Raw genomic sequence first — 16,485 nt, 5'->3', positions numbered from 1 at the left:
TATATATATATGTATATATATATATATATATATATATATATATATATATATATATATATATATATAAATAAATGAAATACTCCAGTGGTTTATCTAGGTGAATATTAAAATCAAATCGTGTCATCTGTGTTCACACAGTTCAGTTATAGATCGACCTATTGGTGGTGCTAGATGGTTTGAGAAAGAGATCTGACTTCCACCTCTCAGTGTGCTGAATGTCACAACTTTTTATCGTTCTCAGGGCTGCCACAGTGTCAAACTCAGAAAAGCGGAAATGAAAAGCAGGATTAAAATAGGCACTTGTTTTGCAGAATACAAAGTGGTGTGTTTTTTTTGTTTGTAATTATACAAATATTTATGAATATCTACACAGGGCTTTGGAAAGGTAAGACATGACCTTTTCAAGACGAAGTAAAAACAGTTTAACAAAATACATGTATATGATCTAGAAATATGAATGTCCTGTATTAGCAATGCTTTAAAGTTTGAAAATACAACTTGCAAAAAAAATTTACGTTCCTCATCAGTATTTCGGTTTTTCAGTGCAAATGTCTAAAGATTCTTAAAACACATTTACAAGTCTTGTTTTATAAGGAAAGTGATCATAAAGTTAGTTTATGATTACAAGAACAAATATCTGCCAGTGGGCTCAGACAAACGTAATTAAAGGGAAAACAAGTTTTCACACCACACTGATAAATGTTTATTTTGTTTCTCCAGACCAAAACTTTCAATGTTCAGTTTGCTTCTGAAGTAAAAGGATGCTAATATATCTGTACAGGAAAGAAAAAACCACAATAACACTGTTTTGCATCCAAAAAAAAATAGTGCCCTAACTTGTGAATTTAGGCCTTTGTCTATGGAAGGTTAAATAATGACTGTTTTCAGACAATTCTGAAGCCTGCGCAAACCCTGTTATCAAACATTGCTGTTTTCGTGGAGCTTTTACTAAAGATCATGACTTGACAGTTTATTCTCCAGCAGGGGCCGAAAATAGCCCTGCGCTGTTGCAAAGCCGTAATAAGCCGTGTGAAAACATGATAAAGGCATGCCCAACCTGTAGTATAAAATCGAAGACAGCGTGACGCTTAAAAACACACACATACAAAACTAATTATTCTAAAAGAATAAAGACTTTTATTAAGCATTGTAAGTTGCATTCAATTTCCTTCAAATACATCACACCACAAACCATCAACAATCACTCAAACCCAACAGTAGTTCATTCTTTTACAACCCATAAGTTAGGAAGAAACTCCGATCAACTTACATCAAGGAAACCTATTTAGACTTGCGGCAGGGGACTGAGGGGAATACACCATATTTCTGATCACTAATAGTGCGATGAAAAGCATCAGTATTAGATGGAGAAGTAATGATTCTCGTTTAGAAGTACGTTTATAAATTCTCAAAACACTAAAGTAAACATCAAAATGATTACAAGTGTACTTGCTTAGGCTAAATTCTCAAATGGGAGGTCGAACGTTTCGCGAAACGTGTTCCGAGCTAAGAAAAGGGGGTAGAATTTAAGATCGAAGCCTTTTTTTTTTCTTTATTTTTTAAAAAGATAATTTTTTCCGGAGATGATTTGCTAGTATGAATGTGGAAAACAGCAACAGAGAATAATGCATACAGTGATGAGTACACCAGGATTAACAATATTTAAAGTGGCTAGATAAATGTTGGAGTAAATACAACAGAGGTCAATAAATCACAGAAATAATAAACTTAAGGTTAGCGCAAATCAGTTACCGACTAACCGTTAACACCTTTTATAGGACTATTACTGATTATCAGCCTTTTTAAAATTTTGCAAATGGGCACGGTATTTGTAATGAGGGAAGAAATAGGAGAACATGCATCATAACTACACACCATTTCGCTTGTTTGTTTTTTTTTGTTTTGTTTTTTTTTTTAATCATGAGCCATGCAGAAAGTTTAGCTGAGACAGTTGTACTAATGTGCTACATTTGATTCAACAGACCACTGGTGCATGGCATTTTCTGACACGGAAAGAGACACTGGTGTTTTTTCGAGAGCTCATTTGCAACTCGTGACAATTGTCTAACCATTTCCTGACGTTACCTATAATCGCTAATGCGTGACATTTTGAGCTCGTCAGAACTTAAGATGCAGCGGTAATACTAGTTACTCAATGTCAAAACACCCGCACGTTTAAAACACAGGTAAACTCACAGTGATGACACAGGAGAAACGCGATCTTGGTTTTGTCTTTTTCAAATCGTGAGTTTTACGTTTTCAAACAATAAAAAAAAAAAAAAAAAAAAGCATTTACTGTGACAATACAAACTCAATTACAATGGCAAATATATATATGGTACTTGAATCTCAACTTACTGAAACTAAAAGACTGGCAAATGAAAATCTGTATTTTCGGTTTCTGCATTTCATCGAGAAAGTGAAATAATTTCATGTAACCAGTTTTGAAACGCGCAATATCGCTGACGAGGGAGAACACCGTCTTTTATCATCAAACTGGTACGATTCTCTATATGACTTGTATATCTATGTTTTACCGAGAGGCTTCCTCATCAGAACTTTATGGTTTTAACTCGCTGATGTCAAAGAGGGATTTCAAAAATTCGTAAGTCCTCATTTTATCACTTTCGGAGAGGAAAAAATGTACACCAACTGTAGGTCTTCCATCCTTCCAGATATTCCATAACACGTAACCTTCCATCAACCTTCACCCTCTCTATAAAAATAGGTTTACTCTTCTGTTTTTAAGACGGCGGCTTCCAGAGCTTCATCTCTGCAGCCCTCGCCATCTTCATTTAGTGCATTTAAATGAGGATTAGTATTGCACATTTTAGATTCATTGCTAAAGGCACTTTCAGGGTGGTTTGTAGCCCTGCTTTCCCCTTCGTTTCCATTGAGCTGGTCTGCCTCTTTACTCTCCACCAAGCCGTTCTCTGCTGCTGTGGACCCTTCTAACGGCAGATGTGGCGTTTTGGTCACCAACTTCGGCTTCTTTCTGTCTTTTATCACTTCATTGGTTGAGGCAGCATATGCAGGCTTGCTCTGTTAAAATTCATTTTTAACATTTTCAACATGTTTTACTGTCAGTATCCATAAATCTGAGCCAAAATAACGCAATTTTAACTAATCCACTCCAAATGGAACTGATCAACTATGATTAAAAGGTTTTTTTGGTCAGTAAGATTTTAATGTAATGTAAAGGTTTTTGAAAGAAGTACCTTGTGCTCACCAAGGCTGCATTTATTTGATCAAAAATACAATAATACTATAAAATATATTAAAAATGTAAAAACTATTTTATATCTTTTAAAACTATTTATTTAGCATATTTATTCTGTTTTTTTTTTTTAAATGTAGGAAACATTAAGATTCACCTGGTATGTTCCCTGACTCTTGAACCCTCTAGTGTGGTATTTGGTTCCTCGACCAAAGGTCCTTATAACAGGAGTAGAAATCACGCCTCTTGGACGACTGTTCAACGAAAAAAAGATCGATTTAAATGATCAAAAATAAAAAAGTATATACAAAAGTATTAAACATGATATTAAAGGCATTTACGCACATTTCAATACAGGAATTTATCTATAAATAGGCAGTAAAAAAATGACTGAAAATGTAATGCTTACCCTCTGGTTGGTCCACCAACTGACACCACCTGTATGGGAAATGAGGCTCTTCCTCTTCCACGACGACTACCAGCCCACTGACCCACCACTGTGCCTGCGATCTCGAGCTTACCACCCTGTGAGGGGATGGCTTGAAGCCCTACTTCAGAGGAGTGAAATTAACAACAACTTTAATAACTGATTGACCAAGTTCACAAAGCCACTCAGTGGTTGTTTCTCACTTTTAAAAGCTAGCAGTAAACATTACATTAACATGTAACTTCTAAAACAGCATCACAACTGAACTATGAAATAATCAATTACTAATAAAAGGCTGTTTGGTATGTGCCAATTAGTCTAGCAATCATTCTTACCAGGCATGCCCCTGCCTCTACCCTGCAGTGGGGGCAGAGGAGGTGGAGGGTAGAAGGTGCTGTTGGGGGGGTAGAAAGGCATTGCGTGTGGGGGTGGAGGGGGAATGCGATCGGCTGGGGTGGCGAGAGAAGTTCAGACCCTCCAGGATACTCTGACGCATCTTCTCCACCTTGGCAACTAATTCAGTCTGGGATCACAAGGCGAAACATGCAACTTTTCATTTAAAAAAATGTATAAAATAAAAAAAAGTTAATTAATAAAAATGTATATATGTATGTATATATGTATATGTATATATGTATGTATGTATGTATATATGTATATGTATATATGTATGTATGTATATATGTATATATATATATATATATATATATATATATATATATATATATATATATATATATATATATATATATATCAACTAATACAACACTGTGGATTAACGTTTAACAGCTGAGCAATAAATTACAATGAGCTAGAGGCACCATAAATGAAAGTGCACTAAAGACTACAAGCTAAACAATTACCATTTCACCTCCAAATACATCTATATGTATGTATTACTTGCCAAAATAATTCAAACTCACAGAATAAAGTATTAATTGACCTCAAACATTTGAACAGCAGTACTAGAAATATTATTAATCACTTTAGTAGTAATATGATTAATAATAGTAGTAATATGATTTACCAAAAACTATTTTTGGAATGATTTTTTTAAAATGTTCCTTTTACTCTTTAAAAGAAACTAAATGAATGAAATAATAACAAAAAATTTATATAGTAATAATTAGCATTATTACTATTGTTATTATTGACCTGGAATTACTAAATCTATTGACATCCATTCTTGAATTTCCTCAGCCACCCAAGGTTGTTTATTTGTTGCCTCAGGTATCAGTATCAATAATGAAGTACCAAAGTCTGCTGTGTACCAAAGCCAAAATTGGTCTCGATCTAAAAAAAAAAAAAAAAAGGACCAGAGGCTGGTAACGCACTGAAGCCATAATTGGTTTCAATCCATCCCCATCACACCATTCTATCATCAATCTTTTCTGCTGTAGTACTTCAATCTAGTGTGTCAGTTTGAGGTCAGTGTTAAATCATTCTGTCAGTAATGGCTTTGAACCTCTTATGAACATAAAAAAAAAAACACAGCGGTGCTGTGCTGTGCCGGTTGTACCTGACCATCGCAGAGGTCAATGAGTGGGGCCTTGTCCCTGCTGGCCCGGATGAGTTTACTCTGTAGCAGCTTGCCATCAAAATACATCCATGGACAGCAGTGTTCCCAGGGAATTGGCTGCCCGCACACGTCATTGGCAAACAGCGCCATATCCACGCCGCTCATAAAAAGAGCAGCCAGCTGAACACCGCGTGGATCCAGGTTATCAATCTGCCGCGACAGATGCAGTGACAGTCAAACAAAGCTCTTAAGGTTAAATAAGCAGCTACATGTTAAACCACCCAGCAGATTACAACCCCTTCCCCCTCAGCCAAAGCACAAAGCAAGCATGAACACATCTATCCATACATGTAGACTAAATGCACAAACCAATCCAGCCAATTTAGCCATTGAGAGCAACCAGCAATGGCAGCAGCGGTTTAAAAGCAAGTACATCGACAGACTGACAGACATGGACAGCCACGACACAGCACAGCCTGCTGTGTGGATGGTTTACATTTTTTTTTTTATGGGCTCAGCCACAGACTGAAATAAGCAGGGGAAAAAAGCAGCTCAGCTCGCTAAGTAAACCATCTACACAAAAAGACTACATTCCTAGCACTCAGGTTGCTCAAATGCCATGTCTTTTCCCCCGCAAAGCTGACTATCAGATGAAAACATGCTTTTACAAAGCATTAAGGCCAATCAGCCTGGCAAGAGTTCTTACAAAGTAAGAAGTATCCAGAAAAAAAAAATACCTAAAATGTATTGCTTTAAATACATTAATGTACAAATATATCTTTTACAGATTAATAAATAAACTAAATTAAAAGAACTATGGGCCATTCACACCAAATCTGAATGTGAAACATCATACACGATCTTTGAAGAAACATGCCACTGTTTTTGAAAATGGGCTCATTTTCCAACTCCTCCAGAGTTAAACAATTGACTTTTACCGTTTTTGAATTCATTCAGCCGATCTCTGGGTCAGGTGGAAGCACTTTTAGCAGCAGCTTAGCATAGATCATTGAATTTGATTAGCCCATTGGCATCTCGCTCAAAAATAACGAGAGTTTCGATATTTAAACTTGACACTTTCAGAGATACATTGTGTACTAAGATTGACGGAAAATGAAAAGTTGTGATTTTCTAGGCTGATATGACTAGGAGCTATGCTCTCAAAGATTCAGTGATCTATGCTAAGCTGCAATGGTCTATGCTAAGTGCTCCACAAGACCCGGAGACTGGCCGAATGGATTCAACAACTGTTAAACAACTGTTTACCTCTAGGGAAGTTGAAATTAGAAAAAAATAGTGGCGTTCCTTTAAAAATATATATGTTATCTATTAACTCCTTAACAGTATTCTTAATAATTTTAAATATATTTTAAATATATTTAAATCTTTCAGAGGCTAAAACATTTGTATTTAAAAATTAAGGAAAAGTTCACCCAAAAATGAAAATTCTGCCATGATTTACTCAACCTCAAATAGGTCCAAACCTATATGAATTACTTTGTTCTGCTAAACATAAAGGAAGATATTTTGAAAAGTTTGTAAACAGGCTGTTTTGGGTCACCATTGACTTCTATAGGATTTTTTTACTACTATGGAAATCAATGGTGACCCAGTCTGGGTCTAAACAGTCTGGTTTTAAACTTTTCCAAATATCTTCATTTGTGTACAAGAAAAACAAAGAAATACAGGTTTGGAACTACTTGAGAATTAATGATGACAATTTTCATTTTGGGGTCAACTATTCCTTTAATTCTGGCATCCAAACTACAAATGGTTGAAGTTAAATTATTAATATTATATTAATAAATATTCTGTTAAGGAGTTAGATTGAAATAAAAATATTGTTTTGAAGGAACACAACTAAAAAGTCAATTATAATTATAGCACACATCCCTTTCTTTACTTTTGTTACTGTTATCATATTGGCCAAATTTCATGTTCCTTAGAAAAAAAAATTCTTATTTTGAGAGTTTTTATTTTCATGATGTTTAGTCACATATGCCTTGATGTGAACGGGCCTTTAATGTGGGATTGTGGGTATTCTCTGGACACTCCTCATGCACCATTCCCTACATAAATCACCTTCAGGTCCTGCAGCTGGTCAGGCTCATAAAGTTTAGGAGAAAGTGCTTGAGCTAGGAAAGCGTCAAGTTCGTTACGACGCAAAATTCTTACTCCTGGCCATTGTAACATAAACCTGAGGTAAAACACAAAGGAGTGAAAACACAAGAGCTGAAGAGCTGATACTGAAGGCCCTTTCTGCAATGGATTAAACCATTTGTAATTCTAGGAAACCATTTAAAAATATTTCACAATGTTTTTTATGTCTCAAAAAATGGTTTCGATTCTCACCGTAGAACGCAACACAGCACCATAAGAGGTGTGGGGACATTGGCAGGGTTTAGCATAGCTGGAGTGTCCGACCTCATGCAGGCCAAGAAAGCCCTCATCCTCCGGTTCTTGTCCTCTACTGCCTTGCCCAGCCAGAGTTTCTTCAGGTTTGGGCAGGTCCACTCCCGGAAGGGTAGAGCTTCCACTAGTTCAGGGGTGTGTGGAGATTTGCCTTTGTAAGCAGCCCATTCTTTTATTATAACAGTTGGATCTACAAAGATAGGATCAAAAAAGCTTAACTGAGGTATTTGCCAAATACATTTATAAAAAAATTCATATTATATCAAAAATATTTAGATTGGTGAATTGGTAGTTAAGTTTTTTCCACTATGAATTCGATAAATCTTTTTTTCTGCCTACTCCTGTCATAATAGCATATACAGTATAACTCCTGAGCTCATAGTGGATCTGCTTTGAAAGGTTTGGCTAATAAAAAAAAAAATTACAATTCTGAATAACAGTGTTTCCCTCTTCTATTTCCATATCTTGTATTCTAATATCAAACCAGGAAAAAAAAGGATGTCAATATTAACAGAGCTAATATTAGTTTTTGAATGATGGTAATTATCGAAATGAATGTGCCCAGTTACAACCTAGAATAACAAGCTAATGTCAACACTCAAGTGCACTCTCTGAATAATTAAATCAGCCATCTACAGGCCCCAGGAGAAATTTTAGGCATTGAGAACAAGGTTGAGAATTGAGAACAGATCATGTCAAAATAACTAACAATTCATTAGTAACATTTATCAGTTGATTTAGACCTCAGAATAGTTTGTGACTACACAGGTTAGGCTATTTTACTCATTTAAATGCCTTTTCCTGAGCAGCTATTTTTCTTCTCATTGTTTATTTTTTTAACACCATATCTGCATCAAAGGCTATATTTATGTACGCCCTATTTTTGAAATTTTGAATAATAACATCAGAGAAGATGCAATGTGCTGCGATGACGTAGATGCAGATGGATTGGTAAAGGTATGCCTCATGAATAGTAATTACACTAAACAGATGGCTGTTCCAAGAGGGTTATGTAACAATGTTGTAATTCATAAATCTGCCAAATTGCCAATAGCTTACCAAATTGCTTAAGTACTTCGAAAACACAAAAACTGGTGGTTCCAAAAACAAAGACAATTGTTAGAGACAATTTTCCTTATTAGTGTTACTTACGATTGTTTAAAAAGTTGGATTGTTCCAATTTAGCTGGGAATTTCTGTATTACTTACAATCGGGGAGGCGATTTCTCCTCATGGCAAGTCTCTCTGCCTTCTTTTTGGCCTCTGCCAGGCTGAAGAGCACCCCGTAAACATACTGACGTACTGGCCGGTACAGCTGCACCGCAGAGGGCAGGTCTTTGTTAGCTTCATCCTCTATGGTGACAGATAACTTTATCTCACCCTGCAAAAAATAACCATCAAACACCGTTAACCGTAACAGTGTAACGAGCGGCAGTTTCAAAGTTACAACGGAATTGCTAGTAACTAAAAGCTGACCTTTGTAAGAACATGGTAAATATATGGGTACATGAGGCCCTTTTTGTGTCTGTGCTCAGCGACTCGTAGCACCTCTGGTGCCACCACTGGTAAAGGGGGGGTGGTAATATCCATGTGATTTCTCGTTGGCATAGAAAGGAGGGATGGAATTTGGGCATTGACCCCTATGTGACCTTTCCCCTCTGGGCCTTGGTTTACAGGGGAGGTCACAGAAGGATCAGACTGAAAGAGAAATGAAAGAATACAAATGGACATAACATTATTGTATCACGATTGTCTACCAAATTATCTTTTAACAGGCATGCAATATTTTAACACAGAGCTAAAATGTCGACCCACTTGATTTTGGTCCCCATGGTCTCCTTCTGGGATGTTGTCCATCTGGTTTCTCTGTTTGTCCCATCCCTTATGGTCACTTACATGGCTGCATTTCAGAATGAAATGGATTCACCAATATTAAAATTCAGCCAGATACCAATAACCCATATTTTCGTATTTTTCCCAGTAACAGATTAAGATATTTTGTCTGAGTAAATTAAACAAAACATTTTAAGTGCTACAAGTGAATTTAGGCTGGATGCTGATGAAAAGCTGGATACTGATTTTGTAATTTACAAAAGATTACATTTAAACGAATTTTTAGTGGTTTTAAAGTTTAAATTCCCTTGTTCTCGATTACTCACTTGGCAGTGGAGCCTGTGTTTTCTTCATTCTCGGAGGACGAGGATGTGGATGAGGTGATGAAGAAGGCTGGGTCTGTGTGGTTGGAGTTGCCGCCGTGAGCAGAGTTGATGGGGGACAACCTCTCGTAGAGCGGCGTGTGCTGCTTCCCGTCATTAGGAATGTTGCTGTAGCTATTCTGTTCTAGGAGCCCTTTACCTGACGGGTCCACATCATGGACAGGCTCGGCCAACGGAGGGCCGGAATAGCCATGCTGGACCTGGGAGAAAGAACAGAAACGTGTACGTGTCAGTCGCGAGTCATTCTCTGTAGACCGTAATGGTGAAATTTTACTCACCCCAGGCTTGCCGGGAATGTTAAGCATTTGCGGTGCTGCTGGCAATCCCATCTGATTTGGTCTGACTGTGGGCATACAAACGTAGAAAAAAAAAAAAGAGCCCGGTTCAATCTCTGGAGCAAAAACTGAAAACATGTAGAGAAACTTGGAAAGAAAAACAACCATTCCCAGAAAAGATACATATTTTTTTTTAATGCTAAAAAAGCCCTGAGATTCTCGTTATACCGCATGTCCACCCACCATGGAAACTGACCTTGATGCATTCAAAATGTGTGTAGGCACAGAGACGCAGTGACGTATATGAAATACAGCCCGCATCCATACCATTCCAGCAACACCAGATCATTTAAAAATCACCCAAAAAGTCTTAATTTGATCAAAGGACTATTACAGTTCTACAAGACAACCACTATAATGTGTCAAAATGCTCTCGCTAATTGGAAGATGCGAATTTTATTCTCTCATCCCATAATGTTCAACTACTATCCTTTCAATGAACCTGTTGAAAGTTTTCAGGCGAGCTAAAGAGAGTTTTTCCAGACTAGCGGCTCCCTGTGCGAGAGTCCTTTCTAAAGAAGCCCATTTGTATGCACAGGGCACAGCGGCCAATCCAAGTGCACACAAGGTCTGAGGCAAGTGGGAAAATTTCTCACATTACTGTGAGGGCTGAGACTGAGAGACGGTTAAGAAAGAGACAGAGGGTGCCTCTTAAACCTGGCCTCAAACACAGACAGGAAAACACAACACCGGGCGAGCATTAGTACACTTGTCCTGCTCCAAGAACTTAACAAGAACAGATGTCGTTCTGTCAGAGAGGGAAAATCAAAAATATAGACAATCTTACCTAAATAGGGGGGAAAGTGAGGGGGCTTGCTGGCGGTGGCGTAATACTCCACTGCTTTTTTGAAACGGACAACTTTGTCATCGGTTCGAGACTAGAATGCAAAGCAACAGAATTAACAGCGTCCACAACTCTTAAAAGATTGTAGTTCCACCAACATTTTGGCATCCTTTACTCATCCAAATGTTGAAACAAAATGACTTCGCATGCATGCATGCGCAAGGCATGATATATATATATATATATATATATTAAAAATTACACACACACACAGAATTGAATCTATTCATATTTATAATTAATATATTGAATTATATTGAGAATTTGGCTGCATTAAAATACAGTATGTGACATGGAGGCGTAGATATTATGATGTATTGACGTCAAGAAAAGGCTTATTATCGCTGACATCATCTAGCAACTTTTCAAGCTAGCTTTAGCTACTTTTCATTGAAAGAAGTTGGTAACACTGTCCGACATTGGCCAAACAGTGTAGAAAAAGCTGCGTTCATGTGCACGGGGCCTGAGTCAGCGGTAAAGACTTTTATAGTGAAACTGTGATTCACAGCGTGTCAATATACAGCCATATCTCACGCCTACTCGTGTGTATTGCTTATGTGATATTGCTTAAATCCTTTTTTTTTGCTTTTTACAGCCCTATCACAATTTAGTTTTTTCCAATTAATTATGCATCCCTACATGGGGTTGAGTAAAGGGTGATAAAACGTACAATTTTGGGGTTTATTTATCTTGTTAAATGTGCAACAACGGTGCGTTACCTGGGAGTGCTTGAATATGTCTTTAGCGATAGCTTCCAGGTCATGGACATCTTGTAGGTTGCGGACATAGTCTGCCACGGCTCTTATGACAACATCACATGGAGGAAGAACGAGTTGGTGGGCACGGACCTGCGTCAGAGAAAACAACCCATCACACCCCCAGCAAAAGCTCCTTCTGCTTAAAATGTGATGGGCATCATAGGAGTACATATCTGACTAGGTACAGCGTGACAAATTTACAAAAACACACATTAGATTAATCTGCTTAACTGACAACGCCTATCATAAACTGCCGCGGGGGTTTTGCACAAGTAATTGTCAACTATAGGCACAAACACAGACATATGCTAAAATGAACTGAGAGTGAAAGCACAAAAAGTAAAAAAAAGCCAGGTGTTAAAATAGAGTATAACCCACTCTATTCTAGTGCACAGTGAATCAATAAAGCCATCTGTCAAGCAACACCAACACTAAAAGAAGATAACAGAAGGTTACGCATGAAGCCATTACTCGGCTCAACTCTTTCTTTTACAATCGCAGTGCTCGATTGTTTAGACCAACTTCAAAGAACGAGTATTTAAACGCCAAAAGGGTACGTGTTGAGGACAATGCCGAAGTGATTTTTCATGGTCCTGATAAGTTATTTGCCAGACCTCATTTCAATCTGGTTGTCAAGGAAACTGGTCACAGAGGCTTATATCTGAGGGAATCTAATGAGAACTGAAGTCTTATTTTTTTCACCCTTTAAACACGTTTTAGTCAATGTAGAAAAAACTTGAAGTCTTTGAATTATTATACACAACGCATTTATTTCCATTGTGTGATGCATTTACAAGCAAAACAGAACATTCAACAAGAACGGAGCAAGGCTGAATGCACGCGTTTGAATTTCTTAAATAGCTATTTGTCTACTCGGGTATTATATAAACAGGTAAATGACAATTTATTTTTTTTAATAAATGGTTTTACCTTCAAGGATGCTAAAGGGTGCTCAGGGCCAAGTAAACTCCAGTGAAAGGCAGCCAAGTCTTCATCAGGCAGTATGTGATTCCCTATGAAAATGTAATTTAGTTAATTATGTATCGAGAAGCACACACCTTCAATTTCATTACAATTCATTATAAGTGCCTTAAAAAAATAAATTAAAAAAACGAATTAATATAGTTAAATAAATACTAAATAAATAAATCCATTCACAAATGGCTTATGCATAATTTTACTCGCTTTATCTTACATTTTATCAAAAGGAAGCATTTATTTGATCCAAAAATAAATGCATAAAAAGTTCGACACTAAAAACTGCAGCATTGTTTATAATAAATTTTTATTATTATTATTTAAAAAAAGAATTTACTATTTTTTAGCTCGCTGCTCAAATAAAAATTCCCTTTTATTATTATAAACAATCACACCGCTTAGTATTTTTCTCGTAACCACGATTTTTTTTAAATAGAAATCTTTTTAGTAACCTTATGTATATAACATTGCAACATTACAACAATAAAACTATTTTGTATTTACAGAAACACGCACAGCTGAATCTTTCTCAGTAGGACTAAGAGCATGCATTAGGCAAAGAGGGCCAATGTAGGTGACTTGAAAACTGACAAGCAATCTAACAGACCTACCTAAAAGTGAAGCAAAAATGACAAAACGATTTGGATTGAGATTAAGTTGCTTGGCAACTTCGTGCATCAGGTATTGGCTGGTGGTGAGGCTTTTGCCGTTGCGGCTAAGTTTGAGAGCATGGGCACTGAAGTAGTATGGGATGTTGCACAGGGCATAATCAGAGTCATAGGCAACCAGGCCATGGAACCCATTTTTTCGAAATAAGGCAATCACTTCCTGGTGATGATCCTCGATGGTCTGGACAACCTGAGTGAGAAAGCAAATTACAGGAAGGCTCATTAGAAAAACAAATTTACATTGATGAAATTGACCATACTGCAGGCTTTCACAGATTCCCATGAAAGGATGCGGGGCACGATTAGTCTGGGAAATGTTATTTCTAATTGCATCATACAATGGTTTCTTTCTCAAACGCTTTAATCGATTAGCACTATTTGAACAGATCAATGAAGAGATGATTCTTTTTTAAAACTATGCATTGTGCAAGAGGATGTTCACTGGGCTTTAACTGATAGGAAGCGACATACATTTTTAACACAATGATATTCTGCCCCACGTTGAAATGAAAGTCTCAATTGATCCGATGTTTACGAGTACGGGACATAAGTGGATAGAAAATCCTAGTAGTATCAATATCAAATATCAACGATCCAAAAACACTTACGCCGACAGTCCTCTGAAAAAATGAACTAAATAAATAAATGCAAATTCATCATGTGTCTCCTGCTCAAAACAGGGCCAATAAACTTAGTCACAGCCTGTACGGCTGCTAAATCTCAGCTGAAGTGACGCAGGGAGCATGCAGCCAATCACAGAGCAGTGCTTACTATTCTTGTGTCACAAGAGTGTGGCACATCGGCCAATCACAGCGGAGCAGAGGTAGCGCTTACTTTTGCCAGCACAACCTACTACTACATGGCTTCATTTCAGCATCCACACACAAATGCATGTTTTATTCTATTCTGAGAGGTTTGTATTTGGTTGTTACTTCATTAGGTTACTAATGCGTAGATATATATTGCATCTAGAATTATTGTCGAAGATGCAGGAGAAAATATTTAATATTTTGAGTACTATATATCCAATAATTGCTCAATACCGCATTGCTCGATTTTTAAATCTTGTCTTTTTTGTGTCTATTCTCGTGTGCTTGCTTTTAATCGGTTAACTTTGATTCTTCTGTAATATAATTACGAACCAAGGGGTAAAAATGTGCAGTATTTTAGATTTTGCATTAACTGTTAGGTGCATTCAAATATGTGACATTAAAAGACTGGGCACACTTTTGGATTTGCTTTTAAACACGTTTCTAAAACACCAGCTCATGAACTAAGGTGACAGTTACGTCCTATGCTGCCGACATCTCCGTGTTCCCCGCACGCCTGAATAAAAGAAATAAAACATCTCAAACCATCATCTGCCGGTCTGGTTCTAGAAAGGTACCGAACTGCTTCACTCACTCAATCAGGGGAAAAAACAAACCAGATGCTAATCTTGGTTTTAACACGTACATGCTTCATGATTTAAGACCTACACTGGTTTACATGTGAATAATGCAAGCCTAGTTTGGTCTACTTGCTGGTTTTGGCAACTTCTCATCTCGGCCAGGCTGAGAGACCAGCATAAACCAGCTGCTCATCTTAGTTTGGACATGTCTGTTTACATGACGAACACCAGGCAGGCCAAGTCTCGATTCAGATCTGAACAAAACCGTTTCACTGACAGCTTAGTTTGATTAGCCAGTCTGGTCTAATTGCTGGTTTCAGACGGGTTTGGGGAACTTTTCAGCTTGGTTAGGCTGAGAGACCCGCTTAAGACCAGCACGCGATCTTATACTGTTTTTGTTTATGTAAATGCACAAGAAAGAAAAAAAGCTGTCTAGGCCACCTGCTAGCTGACCTCCTGCTGTCTTGTAAAACGAGCACTTCACTTGATCTGGGTCTGGTTCTGCTAAGCTAATGGCTGCATATGTCGCTACTCACCCCGATGTGGAACCTGAGGAGCGCCAGGCGGATGCAGTGGGCCATACACACCGGGGGCAGGAACCAGACCTTGGGCGGCGGGGTACCCTTGTTCTGGACGTGGCTGACGATCTGCTGGGCGGTCTGCCTCTCGTTCACCTGTCGCTTGACCCACTCGTGGAGACGGCCTTTCTCCAGGGCGCCATTGAAGCACACTAGCAGCTCGATGTTGCCGTTGAAACAGGCTTTGGCGAGGGCGGCGAGGTACCCGAGCATGTGGTTCCACTGGCCCCCGCTAACCCAGTCGGTGTAAAAGCCGCCGTAGAGCCGGTGCAGGCAGTTCTCGGCGTCCACTAGCAGCCGGAGCGGTGTTTGAGGGGGTCTCTGCCGGCCGCCGCCAACCAGACTCCCGCGGGCGAGTTTCTGGAGCTCCACCGGCACCACGGCATTGGGGCAGTGCTTCTCTATGTATTCCTGGAAACCCTGCACACCCATGATTGTTGTTGTACAATATGATGTCTACTGTTATTTCGGGTTGAGTAAGAACGTAAAATTGTCTGGAGGAAATGGAGACAAGAGAGAGTTGCAAGCGAGCAGCCCTCTCCCGAATGCTGAAAACCGGACTGAAGAATATTGCGGCGGATGTGGAAGTTGATCAATCGAAAATCAGTCAAATCGGAGATGCATCTGTAGTTTTTGGTGAGTTGTTTTTTGGTTCATGGCTGCTAGCCGCCATGTGCACCCTTACGGAGCCATGTCTGTGGTCTGGATGTGTCTGGTGTGTTGGGGAAAGAGAGGAGCGCAGAGACGCAGGGCACGTACAGTCACACCGGAGGAGGAGTCTGGAGTTCAGTGGGCGCGGCTCGCCTGGAGAACTGTTGCACGTTACGATACTGTCACTTTTATAAACGTCTCGCGTTTTAAAGTTAGTATAAAACTAGAACGTACAACTATCTATATACTTCCGTTTATGTGCTGGACATTTTAGTCGAGCGTAACTTTTTAACATTTCTAAATAAACATTTTTTTTAAACCTTCTAGTGATTGTCCATCGCTATTAGTTAATGGTTTTATAATAAAAACAATTCACGTTTTTAATAGTTGGAGTCTGGCTGTTGGTTGAGGGTCTGGTTGAGCGCAAATAGTTTTTAAGTTTCGGTCCATAGAGGGCGCCAGTTCGTTATTTATATTTGACATTAGAAACCAG

At 38.3% G+C, this 16,485-nt stretch overlaps 1 protein-coding gene across 1 annotated transcript; it reads right to left on the bottom strand.

Moving 5' to 3' along the window:
- Window positions 1-1,890: 1,890 nt before the first annotated feature.
- On the bottom strand, window positions 1,891-16,185 carry LOC122354249 (constitutive coactivator of PPAR-gamma-like protein 1). The gene is given in 18 exon segments (XM_043252403.1): window positions 1,891-3,042; window positions 3,375-3,471; window positions 3,627-3,768; window positions 3,980-4,089; window positions 4,091-4,167; window positions 5,164-5,373; window positions 7,246-7,360; window positions 7,516-7,765; window positions 8,784-8,955; window positions 9,051-9,272; window positions 9,390-9,474; window positions 9,734-9,990; window positions 10,069-10,133; window positions 10,913-11,003; window positions 11,689-11,817; window positions 12,658-12,740; window positions 13,317-13,563; window positions 15,300-16,185. Coding segments are annotated over 18 exon segments (3,138 nt in total). The 5' UTR covers window positions 15,774-16,185; the 3' UTR covers window positions 1,891-2,730.
- Between the last annotated feature and the right edge of the window lie 300 nt (window positions 16,186-16,485).

This window comes from Puntigrus tetrazona, chromosome 11, assembly GCF_018831695.1.
Source record: "Puntigrus tetrazona isolate hp1 chromosome 11, ASM1883169v1, whole genome shotgun sequence".
Lineage (NCBI taxonomy): Eukaryota > Metazoa > Chordata > Actinopteri > Cypriniformes > Cyprinidae > Puntigrus > Puntigrus tetrazona.
Note: the sequence above shows the minus strand (reverse complement) of the source record. Positions and strands in the feature narration are given on the sequence as shown.